The sequence below is a fragment of the Synchiropus splendidus genome, chromosome 6, assembly GCF_027744825.2.
Source record: "Synchiropus splendidus isolate RoL2022-P1 chromosome 6, RoL_Sspl_1.0, whole genome shotgun sequence".
NCBI lineage: Eukaryota > Metazoa > Chordata > Actinopteri > Syngnathiformes > Callionymidae > Synchiropus > Synchiropus splendidus.
The window spans coordinates 11,875,888-11,893,010 of NC_071339.1; the positions used below are offsets into that span (position 1 = coordinate 11,875,888).

Genomic DNA, 17,123 nt, shown 5'->3' on the forward strand with positions numbered 1-17,123 from the left:
TCAGACAACTCCCAGAGTAGAATGATTCTGCCGGTGGTTTCCCTGTCCTTATCCGGTCTGACTAGTCTTGGGTCACTTCTGGACATTGCCCTCATTGCCCTTGGCATGAACCTTGGTCAGTATCTATACCGCTGCAGGACAAACATGATGCAGATCAGACTGTTATAATGAGAAACTAAATGTATCTTGAAGAAGGGATGTTTCCAATGTTCTGCTGTTGGCGTGTTGAGCAGCTTCAGTGCCATTGATTGAGATAAAAAAAAAAAAAAACAATAAAAAATAAAATTAAAAAAATCAATAAACCTTCTTCCAATAATCTGATGCAAAAATATTTAGAATACCCAAACTGATCTCTACCTGCATCTGCACAAATAACAAGCAGATTTGCTGACTGATGCGATTTCGAAATAGCCTGCATAGTAATCGTCCAAGACTGAATAAACAAGCCATAGTTAAATATGAATGTTGCGATGCACCAGGAAGGATAAATGATCAAACCGCAAATTACATCTACCGGAGAATATAGTTTTATTAAGCATTGCAGCCATTGTTTACACTTCATTTCATCAACAGCAAGCCAGACTAACCTTGAGGAACTCTCTGATTCCACATACATCCAGTGTAGACTATAAATGGTTGGGAAGGGAAAGCAGGTTTTAGATAACTATCAGAAACAGAAGGCATGATTTAAATCTCTTGAGATGATTTGTGGCGATAAAAGGAGCAAACTGTTTCAAGCGTAGTTATTAAGGAAGTATAGTCTACAATAAAGTGTAACTCAAAAACAGGTTATTTTTTTTTACTTCTAACTGTTATAACTGTTTTTACAGCAAAGACAAACATGTGATAAGTTTAGAGACAGGAACCAACCTTTCAACTTGGATGCTTAATAAAGTATTCACTTGCTAATAACTTAAGTCAGTTTTAACTTAACTGAAATGTAATCACTTTTCGAAAGAGAGAAGAACTAGAGATGTGTCAGGAAAAATGTGCATTTATACGCCAACGAGTCGTACAGTTGTAGCCACCGACAAACATTGAGCAGGTTTCCTTTCAGCTGGTGAGGCTGGAACTCTGTTTCAAACAGCCACATGATGACATGTGAATTAGGCTTGACTAAAGTGCTTCCAAGGCCAGCAGTGGTTCACAAGATGCCTCGCTTGTGTTTCTTATTTCTCTAACTACTAGCCACTGCAGACCAGAACACCTGGCAACAGCAGACGTATTCATACCCAATGGGAATCTACACAATATTTAAAAGGTGGTCACAACGTTGTGATTACGCTGTCTATGACTTGTAATTGTGAACGTAAATTTTTGTGAGCGAAATTCCAACAAACCCGAACCTCAAGAGATTAATGAACCACGAGTGATGCTCAGAAAGAAAAAAATATTCTGTGTTGACTTTTGTCATATTAATAAATGACACTGTGCCTTTTTAAGTTTACCAGTATTCATCTGTAAGAATAAAAAATATTAATTTTTAAATTTATTTCCTTTTCCACTCGAGACAAATTGGCTCACTCTTCTTTTAAGACGGCTGTCTCCGAGCCACCGTCTCTATGGCGACCATCTATGTTTAGTGCATTTGAGTATGGATCAGTATTGCACAATTTTGAGTCTCTGAAAAAGGCACTTTCAGGTCAGATGAGAGCAGCATGTTTCTCTTCATCTCCATTCTGCAGATCAGGATCCACGTGCTCAATACCATTCGCCACAGTTGAATCGTCGCACATCACCAGGGAGGATTTCTTCTCCTCCTCTGGCCCCTTCTTTTCCTTCACCACATCGCCCTGGGATGTGTAAGCAGTTTGATGGGCAGGCTTATTCTAGAGAGAAAACAGGGCAGCGTGAATCACAAGTAATTTACATCAATAAAGTTATCATTATAATAGTGTTATATTTACACTACATAACTACATAACTTGATGCCTGTCATATGACAGATTTTTCATGAATGTAATTCAAAGGCAAATTTATGCTCAATACAGATCCAGATCCGTGCTCTTTGCTCATTTCCTCCGTATTGTAGTACGCTTCCACAATGCTTATGGATAAGTGCTAAATGGAGCAGTACCACCTGAAACCGCAGGGGCAGTGTTACTGTTACTACCCGCTACGTAGCTCCAATGAGACACGAAGAAGACAGAACACTGGCAGTGTCTGTAAATTTTTTCTCAGCGACTGAAATTTTCAGGAGGCGGTATTTAACGGCCACCACCGCCTACAATGCTGCCGTGTGTGCAGAGGTACATTGTCAATACTTCTTCCACGGTTGCCATGTTTCGGAGTTTGTTGTTGTCGTCATAAACTTTTGACTCTGGGCTGCTCCCCCGGTGGAAATATTGGCGCACAGCAATACTACCATAAAGAAAGCATGGAAGCATGTGATTAGTGACGATGACATCGCTTGAAACGACAAGGCTTGCACGTAAAGAGTGCATGAGTGGGCCTTTAAAATGAACTTAGCACCAGTGTGTGCTGACTGTATTTAGCCAATGTCGCCAACATATGCCTGTGTTTAATGCCTAAAAAATATGTTTAATTTACATATTTTTTCAAATTACGTTTTTCAAATTACGAATTTCATTCCTTTTCATTTATTCATTCATTTGATTTTGATTTGTGGGAACCCTGTTTTTATAACTTATTACTGCTTATTTCAGTTGAAAACAGTTTTTTTTATTGTAATAATAAAACAATAGTACACAAATTAGATAAAACGTATTATATATTGTAAACAACACGTTTTTTCTCTATACTCTACCATAAAGTACATTGACAACAGTCAAACATTTTAAACTCCTTCAAAAGTTTTTGAAGTTCCAACTCCTACATTGAAAAGATTGCAAGGTATGAAAGACAGCGGTGAAGAGTCAATTTGTCTGAGGAACAATGTAAAACTCACCAGGCAGATATTCTGGCTCTTGTACACTCGAGGAGGGTACATAGTACCTCCACGACCAAAGGTCCTGATGACTGGTGTTGAAATGACTCCTCTTGGACGACTGTAGTACAGAAACAAGTTCTAAATAACAAAAACTCAGAATGGAGGACTATGGACACCGTTGCTAATTTCAGATTTTACCCTCTGTTAGGTCCACCGACTGACACCACTTGGACCGGAAACCCTCCCCGACGTCTAGATCCAGCCCATTGCCCCACCACGGTCCCGGCTATTTCCAGCTTACCACCATGTGAGGGTTTTCCTGGAGGTTCTTGAGGACATAAAAAAAGATGATCATACAAAGCAGGTTTAAATCACCACTTCACCATGAACAGTTTAGACAGAACGTGTCCGTTTAGAGCAAGGGTCAGGAACATGGTAATCGCAGAAACCAAAGGAGTAGCACACGGGCCATTAAAAAATAAATAATAAAATAATATTTACCTGTACAACCATATTATTATCTATTTTCTTTATTTTCTTCTTTTAAGTTACACCACTGGTTAATTATTGTGAATATTCAGCAATGAGACATATTTGAGAGGAATATTATTCATCAATTATATATTGTGATTTCAGAAGCGCGTACTGAACCGACGGTAGGCCTTTGGGTCACAAAGTGCATACTTCTAACTTTTTTCAAATGTATTCGAAAATTAGTTTAATATTATGAACTGTAGAAAAAAAGGGCAGTAACTCAATCATAATGTCGATCACATGTAATTTCAGTTATGTTCTCCTGCGGTAACAGTTATACCAGATGAGAAATGGACCAGATGGAAATAAAGATCTTTGCAAATTAGTTTTTAAAAAACCAAGTGTCACTTTTTAGCCTAATAGAAGCTCCAGGCTGCAGTGATTTTAACCATACATGCCTCATTTGCTAAATCAATATACGATAAAATAAGTCCATCGATATTTATGATGATCCATGAGTAGTTTCCAGGCTGACGGCGAGTGGTGCATGCTCGTTGTCTTGTTACAGAGCTCCTCACAAAGGTGGAGACTGAGGGACGTTTGGAGTCTGAGAGTTAAGGTGGGGAATGTTTGTGTGTGTGTGTGTGTGTGTGTGTGTGTGTGTGTGTGTGTGTGTGTGTGTGTGTGTGTGTGTGACTGTTGTTCTTCAGTGGCTCATTCAGGGTTGGGATATAGAGTGTTAGAAATAGTTGGAGAAAGATGGATCTCGCACTCAGCCATGTTTATTTACCTTTAGCTCTGTCTATTCAACATTTCAATAATGGGAATTTGTACATTTATAAATGGATTAATTTAGAACCTCTGGCAGCCACATTTGTGGGCAAATGTGAGCATTTGGTGTTGCACATCTTCATCTAAACAAGGAGGGAGGAAATATGATGCCGCACATGACACATAGATAGTGAAGGGAGACTAAAGTGATGGGTGGAAATGGCGGGAAAGTCACTGTGATAGGACAAAATTGTGGAAACAAAATTATTTCCCTGCAAAATAAATAAATACAAATTGATATAGTATTAAAAATAACAAGTTATGACACAACTCATGGAATTTTTTTCTTAATGGCAGCACATTTTTGAATTACAATACAACCATACTCAGTTTCCACTAACCTGATAAGCCCCTGCCTCTTCCCGGGGCATGGAAGGGTGAGGGGTAAAAGGGAGCTGGAGAGGAGTAGAAAGGAATCACGCAAGGAGGTGGTGGAGGCGCCAGGAACAGAGGAGCTGGTCGTGTGAAATTAAGGCCTTCAAGAATACTCTGACGCATTTTCTCCACTTTGGCCACCAGCTCTGTCTGTACAAAAAAGTATTTCCAGCTTCACGGGACAATTGGATGCAGACTGTACTACAAGTGAAAATACTGGTGCAGTAGACCTTTACCTGACCGTCACAGAGGTCAATGAGCTGAGCTCTCTCCCTGTTTGCCTTGATAAGCGTACTCTGAAACAGCTTGCCGTCGAAAAACATCCATGGGCAGCAGTGCTCCCAGGGAACGGGCTGGCCACACGAGTCGTTAGCCAACAGAGCCATGTCCACCCCACTCATAAACAGAGCGGCAAGCTGAACTCCTCTGCTGTCCAGGACGTCGATCTGTGGATGAACCAATCACGTTCATTAGATTCAACTTTGCTAAGCAAATGAACAGTCTCATCCAAGATTAACGAATTGCAAGGAGAAGCAAGAAGAAAGCACTGGTTACAGACAAAAAGCTGGGATGCAAGTCACAAGGAAAAAACAGGCCATACTTTTCAGATACAGATGAGAAAGAGGAGAAACACAGATTAGATATGTGCTCACAAGTGGCACCCACAGGCTGTTCTGAAAGCTTTTGTATTAACCGTCATACAATTTCCAACCAGTAAACCATCAATAATCAGACTCTCATTTATAATAACTTGTCATCGAAGACAAGCTAATTTTCAGAATTGTAGTACTGGTTGTAGCCCTTCAGGTAACTCAACAGTCTTAGCTCGGATCCCATGCTTTAAAGGCCACGCCTCCGCTGGACACGACAAGAAATCCCCCCAAAAAAAGGCTACCGACAGACATTTTATATGGGATTTGCCTATTTCCATCAGGTCAGGACTGTAAATCCAGATCTCAGATTTACCGAAAAAAAAACTCAAGCAGAATCAGTAGTGGGCGTACAGACAGCACCACAACCATGGAGCAAGACTGAGACCGACGTTAGGAACTGAATTTCCCTTGTGCTATACATAGAATTTTCCCAAATGAACTGAATGAAGCCCAAATATCCATACCCTCAAAAAACACCCAATTCTGTCAAACCAGCCATGACCTGCTGGCAGGAATGTCTCCATCATTAAAGTGCCTTGGGCTGCAGCAGAAAATCAGCACAGATGGTTGATGCGCTCTCATAGGTTACATGGTGTTTTCGACAAGCTGCTTGTCCATCAATTTAGGATCATAACTGCATAAAAAAAGGAGAAAACACAAAAAAACAACCTCCACCACATGGTAATCCCCTGAACGAGTGAATGAAAGTCAGATGTGGCATGTGTGGTGGATGTGGTGGTGTTCAATCAAATATTAATATAAATAATTAATATAAAACACTACTAGTATTAGAATTCTAAGCACTACTTGAAATCTACTTAAAACTCCGTATTTTAAGTTAATTATTTTATTACTAGTGATTTTGAAATGTTAAAACAGATCGTTTTTATGATCATTTTAACAGTACTTGTTCGCCCTCAAAATACATCCTCAAAATGTACCATTAGCAAAATCTTGTAGATAAGTGCTTTCATATCATGTGGTCACCACGGAAAAAGATAATACATTATTTATTATTCATAAGGATAACCTTTGTGATTAAAAAGTGATGAAAAAAAAATAAGACTCCTTTTCTTCCCATCTGTTTTTTGACTTGACAGACCCTCACAACATTCACTGAACATGATGTGGCCCCTTAGGAAATGCAATTGCCCACCCCTGAGACAGACAGTGACCCGTTAACACCAGTACGGCTTCGGAGCCCTTCATTATTCGACGAGACTTACAGGACTCTTCAAATATAGATTACCCAAGTTTGATCATCGTGACATGAGCAAGGGAACTCAAACGAAGACAGATTACGGCGAGACAGTCAGGTGTGCATTTGTCAGACACAAAGTCACCTTGAGTTCCTGCAGCTGGTCAGGCTCAAAAAGTTTCGCAGAAACCGCTTGGGCCAGGAAAGCATCAAGTTCGTTACGACGCAACACTCTTACTCCCGGCCACTGTAGCATAAACCTGGGGCAGAACAGAAGGAATTTACCTTATTAGCGTCACTGCACAGCTTTTTGTTGTCCGACTCACCGCAGAACACAGCACAGCACCAGGAAGGAGGCGGGAACGTTGGTAGGGTTCAGCATGGCAGGAGTGTCGGAGCGCATGCAGGCCAGAAAAGCTCTCATCCGGCGATTCTTGTCCTCCACAGCTCTCCCGAGCCACAGCTTCTTCAGATTTGGACACGTCCATTCCCTGAATGTCAGAGCCTCCACCAGCTCAGGGGTGTCAGGAGACTTGCCCTTGTAAGCAGACCACTCTTTCACCATGACGCAAGTATCTGGGATGGAAATCAATTTACTTGGTATTAGGGTTGGGTGATATGGACAAAAAAAGGTTATCACGATAAATGTAATTTCGGCGATAATGATAATTATCACGATCGATCCATTTTTGCCAATACCGGAGCGGAGGTCCGTCCAATATCCAACTATTTTCACCACAGTGTTTCGCAGCGGGAAACCTGCATGTGTTGATGTAAACCAAGGTAGACGACCGCGTCAGAGAACCTATGAGGACCACTCCATCTAATAAAATAAACAAAGATCCAGAGACTCAGAGTCGACCATTGTCATTATCAGAGGTTCCCTTTATTACAAATAAGTTAAAAACTACGATCGTGAACCAAAGTTCACCACACTCTCCACAGCTGTCACACGCCGGTGTCGGCTGTCAAATGCCGCGGAGCTGGAGAGCGCGGTGCACCGACGTGGTCTTGTCATGTTCACGTGTGTAAGTCCAATGCAGCCAGTGTGTCACGTGTTTTTCGAATTTATTGTGAGATGCAGAATTGTCATCGTGGACATTGTGTTTGGCGGTATATCGTGCACGCTAAATTATCGCCCATCCCTACTTGGAATGATGTATTTCAAAATCACAATCAATTTTCAAAATTACCAAATGAATGGTTTGTCCTTTGTTCTCAATGGAAGAGGCAGGAAGAATACATTTTTGGCTTAGAATTCATCAAATAAGATGCAGCGACATGTCTTTCACGTCAGTCTGTGACATCACACTCTGAGACGACAGTGGGGAGGCCAAATCCAGATTTTAGTGATGATATACTGTATTTGTATATTGGGTTCCATCTGATCCTCCCCATCTCTCCTCCTTCCAACTAGAAACACTGGGATTGGGATCTCTTCTTTTGTGTGTGTATCTATTGTTGTCTATACTCAAATAAAACCCTAAAAATAAAGTTTCCAAAAAACGATAACGGTGTAATTCTCTGCTCAAATGGCTACTTTACAAGCCCAGTTTAATCACAACGCAAGTAGGTTTGTGTACACCGTGTTTCTTTACAGCTTTTGAGTACTTCTAACTTGAATTATAATAAGCCATTGGCCCTGTAATATAACTAGTGGATGATACCGTACAGGCCTAAAGGACGGCCACACCTCTCATTGAATGTGTTCTCTTTATTTTCATGACTGTTTCCATTGTAGGTTCTCAAGGAAGGCATCAGCGCCACGAATGAACACATATGGAATTATGTCAACAAAAAAGTGTGAAATGATTTAAGGCATGTTTGATATTTTTAAGTTCATCCAAACAGCCAGCCTTTGCTTTGATGACTGCTCTGCTCATGCTCACTCTTGGCATTCTGACGACGAGCGTCACCATGTGGTCACCTGATAAGGTTTTCCAACAGGTGACTCAATCCTGAAGCTCATCAAGGCCGAGTGTTTGTAGCCTGTCACACAGCAAATGGATTCCACTTCTGAGTTCTATAAAATGTCAAACATATTTAGTGTAATTCAACATTTCTTTCTTTGCTACATAACTTAATTTATCCGGATTCATATATTTGACATCTTCAGTCTGTAGCAACAATGTAGAAAGCAGTAAAGATAAAGAGAAAACACTGAATCAGAAGGCGAGTCCAGACTTTGGACCTGTACTGTACAATGAAAGACTCACTCACATTCTGGCAGGCAGCATTTGCGTGTGGCAAGTCTCTCAGCCTTCTTCCAGTCCTCAGCAAGGCTGAACAGAACCCCGTAAACATATTGACGGACTGGTCGAAACAGCTGATTGGAGGAAGGGAGTTCTATGGTGGCTTCATCTTCAATGGTGACAAGAAGCTTAACCTCGCCCTATAAACACACAGTGACGCTCATCAGTTAAAGGGCATTAAACGTTATCTCCAGTCAGAGTCAGACAAGACCTTGGTTAGAATGTGATAAATGTTGGGGTGCATCAGGCCCTTTCTATGTCTGTGCTCGGCCACCCGCAGGACCTCTGGAGCGACGGTGGGCAGGGGGGGTGTGGTCAGGTCCATGTGACTCCTGGTGGGCATGGACAGCAGTGAGGGGATCTGTGCGTTCAAGTTGAAAGTGTCTCCAGAGTGTGGCACGTCGGTCTGAGGGCAGAAAAAGACCAGGTCGGACCACTGGACGTGTGAGAATGTCCAGCTGGTGATGGTAACCAACTTACTTTTGCTTGGTCCCCTTGTGAGTTTTCTTTCTTCTCACATCCTCCTTGAAGATCATTTCTGTCACTGAAACAGAGGATCAGGAACAAACTTGAGGCAGTGCAGATGATCAGAAAAAGGTAAGCGCGTGGGACAAATTCAAAGTTCAACATTTAACATGTACAGAGATGGTCTCATCATAACAACATTTTGACAACAAATTGATAGTCATCTGTGATTGGCAGTAAAAAATCCTGATCAGAGCATCCCTAGAAGCCATATGTTTTGGTAACACTCTAGACTGGGGAACACATTTGTAACTATTAATAAAGTAATTACTTGCATATTTACGGTCAATAATTAGTAATTGTTTACAGCAAACCTTTCTGGTGGACCATTCCTGGATAATATATAGACAATAAGACAATAATACGTACTTTCAAATGATTTACTACTGTTGATAATTCAGATATGAATGAGTAGTTTATTTATGATAATATACGTTCCCTAATCTTACCGTTCCCTAAAAAGTTTTTTGGGATGTTGTAACAAACTCTTTTATAACCACCATAATGTTGTGGCTTTAATGTATTAAACTAAACCAGATTTAAATAGTATAAAAATTGTGTTTATATACCCAAAACTCACTTCTTGGTTGTGTCATCATTTTTCTCTGGCTCGGACAAGGGTTTCGGAGAGTTGGTCAGGAGAGTAGCCTGAGTGTCATCAGAGCTGCTTGCTTGGTCTGGGTTGATTGGCAAAGACCTCTCATACAGTGGCTTGTGCTTTCCATCATGGGGAGTGTCGCCGGACTTGCTCTCCAGCAGGGGGCATTGCTTAGTTGAGTCGATAACAGGACTTAGTCCTGCCAGTGGCAGCGAACACGACTGCTGGAGATGAGAAAAGATAATGTACTTCTCAGTTCACAGAACATCTGGGGTGCAGAACATTTGGAGGAAAGGAAATCCTACCTCGGAAGATGGCACCTGTGGAATGTTGAGGGATTCACCCGATTCCTGCTGGGACACCACAGGACTCCTCTGCTGGTGTTTTTGTGTCACTGCAAAATCCGCAGATACATTCATTCAACTAAAACATTAGTTTTTTTTAGATTATTTTATTGACTGAGGACAGAAGACAATGTAGAATATACAATATGCACAAAGGATTCTTCAACTGAGCAGTAGTCAGTTAGCTGACAGAATATATCTACTCTTGATGACGACAATCTTTACACCCTTCACACTTAAGTGCATTTTATACTTGCAAAAAATATCTGCAACCACGAGGTAGTACTTGAGCACTTTTCAAGTTTTCACTTTTTTTACATAAATCATGTGAAGGACCTCCTTTCAGGCTATGACAACGTTTATCGTTTATAAAGCCGCCACCATCACGCACACAAATCCCCAAATGTGCATGAATAAATTAAGCACACAAATTTAAGTTCTTAGCTTGTAGTACTGCAGTTACGACGACAAGCAAATAGTCTGGGACAAAATAAACTCTTGACATAGTGAGCCAGTTAGTATCCAAAGTGTATGTAAATAAGCTTTTCAATAAAATTCAAGCACAGACTTGTCAGCTGTTGTTGGATTTGTAATAACAACACAGAGTTGCTGACTGAAGAGAGAGATCATGAAACATTCTCCCTCTGCCATTGTTTTCTCAACAAATTAACAAAAGAGTGAAAGATGACAACCACATACATACGGCATGACACAAATACAAGTTAATGCTGTGTAAATATCAGATCACATAAGCTTAACTCCAAACCAGAGGACGCATTTTAAAGGCATTCAAATCACAAAACTAGTTTCATGGATGTATTTAAAGCTATTTACAATGCGGAAGTCACTCTGTTTCAATATTTTGCAGTGCAGATATCATGGACACCTGAAAAACAGCATATTTCAGGACTACTATGACTAAGCAGATCTGTCTACAGGTGTCTGCACACTGTATTTTATATATCAGTATTTATTTTTTGGCAAGAAAACTCTGAGTCAGAAATAATTAAAATTATGGATGCACTGAAATGAAAAGTTGCGGTTGAAGCCAAATAAAATGCTGAATATTAAATGTGTTTGAGTTTTCACATTTTTTTAATATTGCATAAATAGTGTAGCATACATTTTAGACATGTTTTTCAAAGACATCAAATGCTTGAAAAAGTAAATGTTTATTAAATATTTTCACAACATAAAAAAATAGCTTTTATTTTTACAGCAACAGCACAACTAAGTTTTTCAATTATATTTGTCCTTCAAGCAAAAGACGCATTACAAAAAAAATGCATCAAAGTACATAAACCACAACAAAATTCTGCCAATAATATCATCAGTGCATCCTTAATTAGAAAACATGAAATCATAAACTCAGTATACTGAGTGATACTCAGTGAGGTATCCCAGATATCAAAGGCTTGAAAAGAAGAAACCTACTTGAGTCTGACGGCAGGCGCTTGCTCGCAGAGGAGTAGTACTCCATTGCCTTCTTGAAGCGCATCACTTTTTCTTCAGTGCAAGACTAGAAAGAACAACATATGCCACTTTTGAAGTCCAACATGTCCATTATGCGAAGGCACTATCGCAACACAACTGGGAGATGTGATAGAAATGACAGGGTTTTTCAATGAAACACTCAACTTTGACTTTACTTTTTCAAAAGGCTATAGCTTAAAAATGGTTAGAAATAACGGCAAGTTAAATGAGAAATGACCTAGAGTTTAGGAGAGGAGTAAATTCACTCATCTGATATGTGTGTATCATGACATCACTAGATAGGCGCCATAATGAATTACTTTTAGAGAGTAATTCAAGCAACAATGATGAACATGATGCTAAGGATGAAGAGAATGAGCACAATGAGGATGATGCATGATCTTCATTAGAGTGTCAATTCTTCTGAATCTGGCTCAGTCAAACCGCTCTCCTGGCCTCTGTTATGCTCCTAGTATGAAAGTATGAAACTTCGCCCTTGTCTCCTCAACTAGGGGTAACGTTTTCAGTCTGCGATCACTCCAAAACATTCATAAAAACATCTACACGAATTGAATTCATATTGACATCCGTCATCTGTTTGTGTAAAGTAGGCTTCATATTTGCAGCGAGGCTTGTTTAACCGCAGCGATGCTGCTGGTCACAATTTTATGACTTTGGTGGATAAAGGAGTAATGCACCAATTCAGATTTTTGGACTTTTTGTGGATTGTTTGGACTGATCCGATCCTGATACTTGAATTTGGATGGCTCCCAATAGCAATATTCCTCCGATTCAATACCTGAGCTCAGTGTGTTGTTTTAATTAATTAGCGAAGGCAACTAGAGGTCAGTGTCAGATCACAGAAGGAAGTGAGGAAAACACGAGTACCTGACAACAGAAAAAAACATTATCCTGAAAATAAATTTGCAACTCTAGTTTCACATGGTTTCACATCGGCACTTGCTTGACATTTATTAAATCCTTAAATTAAATACTGTATGTAGAAAGTGAATGGATAGAAAACAATGTTTCATTGATGATCAAAACACCATGTACTCGCTCTTGGAGAATAAATAAATCCATTTTACAATTGACAAGTGATGTAGGACAAACATCTGAAGTCCAACATTGGAGATGTTTGACTAATTTAAGGCCACACACAGCGTTTGCCAATGTGCTGTTCGTTCGCACTTCGCTTGACTGTCTCGCGCAACTGTTATGTCTTGTCAGCAAACACCACCGCTTCACTTTATTTACGTCTACTTTGGAGTTCAACAACATGTAGTCAGCTGAAGTCTCAGTTCTGCGAGCTCTCTGCAAACTGTGGACTGGACTTCCTAAAGCACGCCTATTGCCTCTCAAAAATATACAGGAAATCTATTCCACAGCTTGCAGTGAACTCGCAAAGCAGCCGACTGCTAAGAGATTTCAGCTAAAAACATGAAGCTCACACTTGGCTCTTGGATCATCTCAGCAATTCCCGATCCATCAAAAATGTTGGGATCGGAGCCCGATACTGATACCTGATCGGAGCCATCCCTAAGTAAGGCAAGGTTTTCATAAGGTGTTCAGAAGCTCACCTACCTGCAAAGGCTGGAAAATGTCTTTAGCAATGGCATCCAGGTCAGTGGTGTCTTGAATGTTGCGTACAAAATCAGCCACAGCCTCAATTACAACATCACACGGCGGCAGCACCAGCTGGTGGGCACGCACCTGAGAATAAAGCCAAGTTTGATGAATTTAGAAAGTTCCTCTTAAAAGACAGTCTTTACATCTTTTTAATTTTCAACCAGAAAACCATTTTACTTGGGTTGTGCACATGAGAGGGTGTCCAACTGTAACTGCCTTACTGTCTCAATGCTGCACTGTAATTGCCTTAGCTTCAAAACAATAATCATGCACTCTTGCTTCAAAATTTGGAGCAAATTTATTTGGTTTTGCATTTAGTTGTTAGCCAACTTTTCAACCATGAAGCAAACTTTGACAGTCTACAAGTATCAATGGAGTTTTGAAGTGAGTCATCACGTTAGCCGGTGGTGCAGACAGTCTTTGGCGTCGCAGGACGGACAGGGAGCGGTCCATCATTCTGTCATGAACGTATGTGGTCAAGTTAGAGGTGCATCGGCTATAAAAACAACTGGAAGTTGTGCATTTGACAGACTTCTTCACTATGAATGTATGTGTGAAAAGGAGCTCCTTGCACAGCGCCGCTGCGACTGATGGACAAATCAGCTTGTCAGTATAGATCTATAGTGTATAGTAAGAATGTGACCGAATCCATGTAGTTTGCTTTCGCTGGTAGACGGTCAACAAGTTCTAATTGCTCATGACCTACTGTCATCATATCGCCCACCTTTATCTCTGGACAAATTAGGTGAAACTGTGCCACGGTTGAAAAACGCTGATCTAGGAACTCTGGAAGATAGTTTCAGTCATTTCTTTCCTTCCTCAACATCTTGAGGAGCGCGCTTACCTTCAATGACACTAACGGATGTTTAGGTCCAAGAAGTCTCCAGTGAAAAGTAGCCAAGTCTTCATCAGGCAGGATGTGATTCCCTAGTAAGCAACAGCAGTGTTACCAAATCAACAACCGACTCGACCCATTGTAATGAGGGGAAACGTAACGCACCCAACAGGCAGGCAAAAATGACAAATCGACTTGGGTCCAGTTGGAGATGCTGGGCCACTTCCTCCATCAGAAACTGGCTGGTGGTCAAGCTTTTGCCGTTGCGGCTCAATTTGAGGATGTATGAGCTGAAGTAGTTTGGGACATTGCATAAGGCGTAGTCTGAGTCGTAGGCCAGCAAACCATGGAAGCCGTTCTCTCGGTATAAGGTCATCACTTCTAGGTGGTGGTCCTCCAGGCTCTGGACGACCTAAGAGGTACACGAAGGAGGACACATTAGTATATACACTGAAGTCAAATGTCCAGAAGCGAAGCCACGTTAAAGACACTGTACTAGTCACTCAAGTTGTAAGAGCATTGCTCGAGCCACTCTGAGAGGGTACGTAACTCTGAAAAGATCATTGTCAACAGACAACTAGTCATTTCTTAAGCAGTCAGGGAAAATTAATGATAATGACAAAAGAAACTATTATTCATAAATAAATATGCCCTCCACAAAATCTATTCCAACACTCGTGACAGTGATTTTAATCCTGGTGTATCTTCCGGGTTTAAATGTTTCCATATTAAAAAGTCCAAAAACATTTAAGTTAACAAATATGACAGCCCAGATGAACAGATACAGTCAGTCCTATCTTATCTTATGTTACATCATAAGCATGGATGCCATTGGATGGCATAGAACATCGCTACTAGTTCCAACACAACATTGACAACCTACAACATGAGTCTGTGTACCTGTACCAGCCATACCCCAATTGTCTGTTCATCTGCGCCCGTGAGTTCCGGTTTTTAGTTCCGTCTATTCTACATTTCAATCATGGGAATTTGGACATTTATCAATGGATTCAGAATCGTTCACGTCCGGATCGCGACACTTGGTAATATTTGTGGGCAAATGTGAGTGAGCACTTGGCATCGCACATGACTTTATCTCAACAAGGAGGGAGAGAAATATGATGCCACTTATGCCACATAGAGGGCTGAGTGAAAGAAGAGTAAAGTGATTGGTGGAACTGGGGGTAAGTCGCGGAGATTGGACAAAATCGCAGCGGCTCGCAGAGCTCGTGGGGATTGGTTGGAACGGTGTTCATAGTTCAGATGTGATCACAACATTATCATCTGCTGGAGGGACTGATTACTGTCAGTCACATTTGTACTACTGTCATTCTACTGTTGTTGGTTTGTTCCTGTCAAACAGTTTAGTGTTAACAGTCAACACCCAGTATCATCCAGGAAAAAAACGTAATTCCTTTTTTTCCTAAAACCCTTCAGCCTTACTTAACTGTACTGACTACTGTGGGAAGCAGCTCACAAAGCTGCAGTGTTCAGCACAATAGTATTGGTGGAGCTTCAGGGAAAATGAAACTGTTTGCAGCGTGTTCCTAGACCCATGTGGGACTGGCTCTGGCGGTTCTGCCACCCTGGTTTAGGGGGACAAGGAGCAGATCAGATGTGGATTAAGAATTCGGAAGACTGGATGTGATTTGTTCTTCAATCGGGTCAATCGTTATTTGGTGGAAGACAATGTGAGATTTTTACATCTCAAATAATGTATATATATTTTCTCCTCAAGTAGAACGATCTATGTCCACAACTGCAAACACGGAGACTGTAAGAGCCAAATGAATCTACTGTCAATAAAATGTCAACAGTCCCAAAATGATTCCTGTTCAACAGGCGAGTTTAACACTCACCCTGACGCGGAACTTGAGCAGTGCCAGTCGGATGAAGTGCACCAAGCAAACAGGGGGCAGGAACCAAACTTTGGGCGGAGGAGTCCCCTTGTTCTGGACGTGGCTCATGAGCTGCTGACTGGTCTGTCTGTCGTTCACCTGCCGCTTGACCCAGTCGTGAAGACGGCCTTTCTCCAGGGCGCCATTGAAGCAAACCATGAGTTCAATGTTGTTGTTGAAGCAGGCCCTGGAGAGGGCCGACAGATAGACGAACATGTTGTTCCACTGGCCTCCGCTCACCCAGTCACTGTAGAAGCCCCCGTAGAGCCGGTGCAGGCAGCTCTCCGCGTCCAGCAGCAGCCTGAGCGGACCCTGCGGGGGTCTGTGCCGGCCACCACCGACCATGCTCCCCTGGGCCAGTTTGTGAAGCTCCACCGGCACCACGGCGCTGGGAAAGTGCTTCTCCAAGTACTCCTGGAAACCCTGAACGCCCATGACCAAAACGTAACAAGTGAGCCGGAATAAAAACGGAAAAAGAAAACTGTTGGAGGAGCAAAGTGAAGCGTTAGCGCCACTCCGAGCCTTTGACAGTTAACGAAAGCCGTCCCGTAGCGCTGGTTATTGCAGAAATGAACTTATTTGGATTAGATGCAGATGGCAGTTGGTTAATTTATGGTCGAATTTGCCGAATTGTTTCGAGTCATGGCTGTCAGCCGCCATGTGCAAGTTCACGGAGCCATGGCAGAGTAGTACTGTGCAGGGAAGTGATGACGTCACGACGCACGCTACGCACGGAGACGCACGGTTTTCAGTGGAATAAATTCAATTATTTTAAACCATTTCTATACAAAAATAGACATTTCTTTTTCAATAATTGTTGTTTTTCTTTATTTATTTTTGAATATTTTACCTCATTTTGCTTCATTGAAAAGGCTTTTGCTATTATTGCTGCTATCTATTTTCATAACAATGTCAAATGTTTCCACCGCATGTGTACGCACAAATGCTCATTTACTCGTTTAAATTCCTCTTTGGAGTGTAAATGTGCATTTTTTCCCCCAAGCCTTTATTGCCTTTCCTCGCGCCCCAGTCGCGTTAGTGTCATACTCTCAATCGCAGCAGGAGGGCAGCACACATCTGTGTTTGGTAGGCGAGAGCGGAAGCAACAAGTCTAATTCATCGACAATATTCTCTCAGTAATTTTGAGA

General features: G+C 41.4%; 1 protein-coding gene across 1 annotated transcript; it reads right to left on the bottom strand.

Annotated features, from left to right (window-relative positions):
- Window positions 1-518: 518 nt before the first annotated feature.
- LOC128761085 (constitutive coactivator of PPAR-gamma-like protein 1 homolog) lies at window positions 519-16,662 on the bottom strand. Its single transcript, XM_053868986.1, has 17 exons — window positions 15,937-16,662; window positions 14,243-14,489; window positions 14,087-14,169; window positions 13,198-13,326; window positions 11,575-11,659; window positions 10,102-10,190; window positions 9,779-10,020; window positions 9,154-9,217; window positions 8,885-9,079; window positions 8,642-8,813; window positions 6,748-6,997; window positions 6,567-6,681; window positions 4,807-5,016; window positions 4,537-4,720; window positions 3,089-3,218; window positions 2,909-3,008; window positions 519-1,829 (listed from the first exon to the last, which is right to left on the bottom strand). The coding sequence occupies exons 1-17, from the start codon at window positions 16,408-16,410 to the stop codon at window positions 1,644-1,646; spliced, it is 2,955 nt and encodes a 984-aa protein (XP_053724961.1). The 5' UTR covers window positions 16,411-16,662; the 3' UTR covers window positions 519-1,643.
- Between the last annotated feature and the right edge of the window lie 461 nt (window positions 16,663-17,123).